The sequence below is a fragment of the Doryrhamphus excisus genome, chromosome 9 (genome assembly GCF_030265055.1).
Source record: "Doryrhamphus excisus isolate RoL2022-K1 chromosome 9, RoL_Dexc_1.0, whole genome shotgun sequence".
Lineage (NCBI taxonomy): Eukaryota > Metazoa > Chordata > Actinopteri > Syngnathiformes > Syngnathidae > Doryrhamphus > Doryrhamphus excisus.
In genome coordinates this window covers 8293497-8299496 of record NC_080474.1, presented here as the reverse complement: position 1 = coordinate 8299496, position 6000 = coordinate 8293497, and the positions used below count along the sequence as shown (strand labels likewise).

The following is a 6000-nucleotide window of genomic DNA, read 5'->3' as shown; positions in this document are numbered from 1 at the left end:
CAACTATTAGGTAACTTGACTAAAAAATGGTTGAAATGCTCACTTTAGTAACACTGTAAAGCAGCCTGTTCCGTCAAATGAGCTATACTCATAGATATTAAGCTAATTTGCTTTGTCACCGTGGGTTAATTTCTATGTATATATTTGTTTAAGAAATTGATAATTGTATAGCACTATTTATTTATGCTGCTTTGTTTTGTTTGTGGGACAAAACCTTCACAAAATAGTTTTAAGTCTTAGTCTTTTGTGACAGGACACCAGAAACTTATAAGGAGTTATCAAGAAATTAAGTTTATTCCCAAATAATTTTTGTGCTACATCCTCAAAAGAAGAATAGAGAGCGTCTTGTGTCCCTGATGATGTAATGGCTCTAACTGCTGATTGGAGCATTGGGCTGCTCAGGATAGGATAAAAGGAATTGGCCGGTTTGACAAGCGGGATATCTTCTTCCTCTTCATCCTCACCTTTGATCCATCAAGAAGGCCAAGAGAGAGCAAGGAGTAGAGCCATTGAACACCCAAGGGTGTTATGCGAAATGGGTAAAGGATGACCAACGTAACCGCCATCCCTTTTTTTGACTTAACAGGACTGAGTCACATGAGGCAGAAGCTCCGAGTTGTTTTGTTCTCTGTCACTTTGCTGTGCTACTGCGTGATTTTGCTGGTCAATGGCGTTCTTATTGTCACCATCATTCGTGAGAAAAAACTCCACAAACCCATGTACTTTTTCCTGTGCAATCTATGCATTAATAGTCTTTATGGGACGGCTGCTTTTTACCCCAAATTCCTGTATGATTTATTGTCTAATAACCACATGATATCTTATGTTGGTTGTCTTCTGCAGGTTTTTGTTATTTATTCCTACGCAGCGACAGATTTTAGCATTTTAGCGGTGATGGCTTATGACCGATATGTGGCCATATGTCGACCGCTGGAGTATCACTCCATCATGACTAAATGCAGGGTGGTGATGTTGGTGGCCTTCTCCAGACTTGTACCCTTGTTCAGCCAGGGCACGGTGTTGATAATGACCTCCAGACTCAAACTGTGTGGTTCCTACATCCACAAACTGTACTGCGAGAACTGGGCCATCCTGAAACTGTCCTGCAATTCCATAACAACTAACAATATTGTCGGTTTCATTTTTATATTATTTTACTTTGGACATGATATTTTCATTATTGTTTCCTATGTCCAGGTGATTAAATTAGCTTTTCGGTCCAAAGATGGGAAGAAGAAGTTCACTCAGACTTGTGTGCCACATCTGCTGTGTTTGCTGAACGTGTCGGTGGCTTTGCTCTTTGACCTGATGTACGCACGATACGGAACCGAATCCATGACTCAGAGTGTTAGGAACTTCATGGCCATCCAGTTTCTCATGATTCCACCTTTACTCAACCCCATTATTTATGGCCTGAAACTGACAAACGTCCGTAATAATATTTTTAAATATTTCACAAGGAAAAGAATGCTTTAAATGAAGAAAAATGCTGAATGTTGTGTCTTTATGGATTAGTGGATTAGTGATGAACAATAAAGAGGGTCTGGTTGGCTAAATTCTGTTTTGTAAATTTGTCACCTGAAAAACTCTTCAATAATGACTTTTCTGAATTATGACAATAAATAATGTTTAAAAATTCCAATAATAAATATGTTCCATCTAACTATATTTGGTAAACTGGAAAAATATGTTCATGTTCGATCAACCTACTGAAATGTTTTTTGGCAACTGGCCACCCCTCATGACTGAATCATATTGGCCACAGTGATTGACAGCAGATGCAGTCCAAACAAGATGAAGCTTGTGCTTTATTCTTTCATTCATTGATTTTCTACCAGGGTGCTGGAGTCTATCCCAGCTGTCTTTGGGCGAGAGGCAGGGTACATCCTGGACTGGTGGCCAGCCAATCACAGGGCACATATAGACAAACAACCATTCACACTCACATTCATACCTATGGACAATTTGGAGTGGCCAATTAACCTAGCATGTTTTTGGAATGGGGGAGGAAACCGGAGTACCCGGAGAAAAGCCACGCATGCACGGGGAGAACATGCAAACTCCACACAGAGATGGACTTGAACTCAGGTCTCCTAGATGTGAGGCCTGCGCGCTAACCACCGCTTGTGCTTTACTTAAGGGAAAAACGATTTTACGCCAGAAGTTTCAGCTTAGGGATGGCACGGCGGTCGAGTGGTTAGCGCGCAGACCTCACAGCTAGGAGACCAGGGTTCAATTCCACCCTCGGCCATCTCTGAGTTCGCATGTTCTCCCCGTGCATGCGTGGGTTTTCTCCGGGTACTCCGGTTTCCTCCCCCATTCCAAAAACATAGAATTGGTTAATTGGCCACTCCAAATTGTCCATAGGTATGAATGTGGGTGGGAATGGTTGTTTGTCTATATGTGCCCTGGGATTGGCTGGCCACCAGTCCAGGGTGTACCCCGCCTCTCGCCCGAAGACAGCTGGGATAGGCTCCAGCACCCCCGCGACCCTCATGAGGAAAAAGCGGTAGAAAATGAATGAATGAATGAAGTTTCGGCCTCCAATTGGAGCCCTCGGTCTTTGATATTACTAATACTAAAAGTAATATTTAGACTGCTCCGCCCACTTCTGGAAATGAGTCTGAAAGTGATGGCGAGATGAAGATGATGATGATGCTGACGTTGACATGAAGTCTCCAGAGTGTGCGTGTGCGTGTTTAAAGCCGAGTGCATCCGTAGCGGAGAGAACACACCACATCACCACAGCGACATGTAAGAACATGACGACCGCTTCTTCCTGTAGCTCGGTAAGTCCGCCCCAAAGTACTTCACATGCGTTGTATTCTTGTAGTACTAATATTTTCCTTTTCACAGACGCTGCGTGATTACAGGCCGGCTTTTTCCGATGTTATTATAATGTGTAGGTAAAAGAAAAAAAAGGGATGGAAAACGCAAGTCAGTTTTTGTACTTCAACCTGACCATGTTTGTGAACATCGGTCCGTACCGCTACCCGGTCTTTGCCTTGTGCCTGCTGCTCTACAGCTTCATCGTCTGCGCCAACCTGGCCATCATCCTGGTGATCATCGTGAAGCAGAGCCTCCACGAGCCCATGTACGTATTCATAGCGTGCTTATCCTTCAACGCTTTGTACGGCTCCACTGGCTTCTTCCCACGACTCCTGCTGGACTTGATGTCCGACAGCCACTTCATCTCACGCAAGGCTTGTTTCACCCAGATCTACTTCATTTACACGTACGCCGCCAACGAAATGACCACGCTCGGCATCATGGCGTACGACCGCTACGTGGCCGTGTGCCACCCGTTGCACTACCACGCAAAGATGACCACCGCTAAGGCCATGGCGTTGGCTGCTCTGGCGTGGCTTTTCCCCGCCTTTGTCCTCACCGTGTGCATTTGTTTGTCCGCTTCGCTGCCGCTATGCGGCAACGAGATCCAAAAAGTGTTTTGCGCCAACTGGAATGTGGTGAAGTTATCGTGCGTCCCGACGCTCATCAACAACATCGTGGGTATGTTCCTCACCATCACCACAGCTTTCGTTCCTCTGGTCTATGTCCTGTACACGTACACGCGCATCGTCAGAGCCTGCTGGAGATGCTCGGATGAATTTAAAGGCAAAGCATTTCAGAGCTGCTTGTCGCACGTTGTTACGTTTGTCATTTTTTCCATCACAGCGTTTTGTGACATCGCCCTGAGCAGATACAACCTGGAAGAGATGAACCCGTTTGTGGCCGTCATTTTATCCCTGGAATTTGTGGTTATTCCGCCTTTCCTTAACCCTCTAGTCTATGGAATGAAGCTTCCAGAGGTACGCAGGCACATTCTGAAGATGCTGTGATTCCCAGTGATTCCCAGTCCAACGCAGGAGGAACGCCAGAGGAGCAGACAGGCTCTTTTTTCACTCTTGTACTCCCCCGATGGGGGAATATATTTCCTTTCATTAGGGCTTACTTTCCAACTTGATTCATCTGAAGCTTGTTGTTCAATCCAGTCACAGGCTCGGACCTCGACCGGGGGTGTCCAAACCTTTTTCCACAGAGGGCCGCATAAGGAAAAATGAAAGGACGCTAAGAAGTTATATATATGTATTTCAAAACCTGCATCCTAGCTTTGTGATATCGATGAAAAGGCTGCCTTAGTATCAACTTAGCTCTTTGATGCTCTTTCCAACTTCCTAAATCATCTTTGTCAATTTTTACATTATCTTATTATGACTTTACTGCCATAAAATCATAACTTTTCCCCAACCTAGTTTTACAAAAAATATCTACGTTTATTTGGATTTGCTTCTCATATTGCAACTTTTAATACATTTCCTTAATAATTCTAATCTGGGCTGCTGAAATGACATTTTTGAGTTTATTCTCATACATTTGTGACGTTTTCACATTAGAATGTGACTTTATTCTTGTAAAATTAGCTGTTTTTGTCTTCTGGTAAATTTTGTTTGTAATATTATGACTTTATTCCCCTAATATTTGGCTTAATTTACATAATAGTCTAACATTTACCGCAACAAATACCTTTGTTGTTTGATTTTGTTGAATATTCCAACTTAAAAAAAAACATTACTTTTGTCTTATTGTTATAACTATTACATTAGATTCAGCTGTTTCATTTTTTTTAATCCAAAATAATTTGAGTAATAATTTATAAAAATAATTTAGTTGGACACTTCAATGAATGCATTTTTTTTTTTACATTTTTACTTCGGTGAGCAGAATGAATATTGACTAGGATAAACAGCTTGCTTACCCAAGAAGGTTTTTATTTTTTTTAAATAAACATCCAGGTTCCCTTCATCAACATGATGTGCACGAATGCATTTCATTTTGTATTTCCCATGCAAATTTTGTCACAGTATTTTGTTAGGAGCTATGGACAGTATTGCACCATATATATATATATATATGTGTGTGTGTGTGTGTGTGTGTGTGTGTGTGTGTATATATATAACACAATCTATAACACAGCATAAATATGTCTGTAGTAGATACACTATTGGAGAAAAAGCACACTGGATGGGAAAAAGTCAAAACCAACAACAGAATAAAGTCAATTGTAAAGAACAAACATTAGCGGTTATTTTTGTGAAAACTCTATAATAGACTTACTTTAGAAGAGCACCATATTAGTTTTTTTTTTTAGTCATAGTGCGTTGGAAATGTGAAATGAAAGTTACTGTAAGTTTAGGCAGTGTTAATGTTAAAAGGCCAACACCCAGCTGACTCCTACTTTGTCTAAACATAGAAGACGCGTGATTGAACAAGCGTATGCACCAACCTTTCCATGAGGCCACGTTATTATTACTGCCTCTTTTCTGCTGGGCTGCTGAAACTTAAGTGGACTGACATTTATGTATCAGGTGTTAGACACCATCACTGTAGTGGTTACTGGTATACATGTTTATACCTGTTAGCATGCCTTCATTCATTCAAAATAGATATATGTATTTTTCCGTTTATTGTCAGTAGATTACATTTGTTTTATTTGCCACGTTGGCCTCACACAGCAAGGTAAGGACAGGAAGAGATGGCAGGAATATCATCAGTCAGGCACTTTTTTTAAAAGTATCAGGCTCTCAGTGGAAAAAGACACTCATGATTTCGGGTGACTCATCTACAATAAAGCTCGTTTTTGGAAAGCTTTTTCGTGTACACTGTTGGTTATCATATTCCCTGTACTGTATCATTCCGCAGAATCCAATGCCAAAACACATTTTTTTTTATTGAATGTGGCTGCTGCATAACCTGCCATGGGGCCAAAGAAAGTTGTGATATTAAAATATTCAAGATTTTAATATGCAAACATACTTAGCAGGAATTCACTTATCACAGTTGAGTCTGCAACCAATTAACCACAATAAACGAAGACATCTGAAGTACCGCTGTACTGTATGTTGGTACACACGTTATTTAAAAACAAATCAAAATGTTGTATTGCTGTATTGTACTGTGAAATGTAACCATTAAACCAACTGGATCATTCATTCATTCATT

At 41.1% G+C, this 6000-nt stretch overlaps 2 protein-coding genes across 2 annotated transcripts; both read left to right on the top strand.

Annotated features, from left to right (window-relative positions):
* The first annotated feature begins 287 nt into the window (after window positions 1-287).
* On the top strand, window positions 288-1476 carry LOC131135638 (olfactory receptor 13D1-like). Its single transcript, XM_058081770.1, has one exon. It carries the CDS (start codon window positions 547-549, stop codon window positions 1474-1476), a length of 930 nt encoding a protein of 309 aa, XP_057937753.1. The 5' UTR covers window positions 288-546.
* Window positions 1477-2924: 1448 nt separating this feature from the next.
* LOC131135798 (olfactory receptor 10A3-like) lies at window positions 2925-4170 on the top strand. Its single transcript, XM_058082088.1, has one exon. It carries the CDS (start codon window positions 2925-2927, stop codon window positions 3837-3839), a length of 915 nt encoding a protein of 304 aa, XP_057938071.1. The 3' UTR covers window positions 3840-4170.
* Window positions 4171-6000: the final 1830 nt, after the last annotated feature.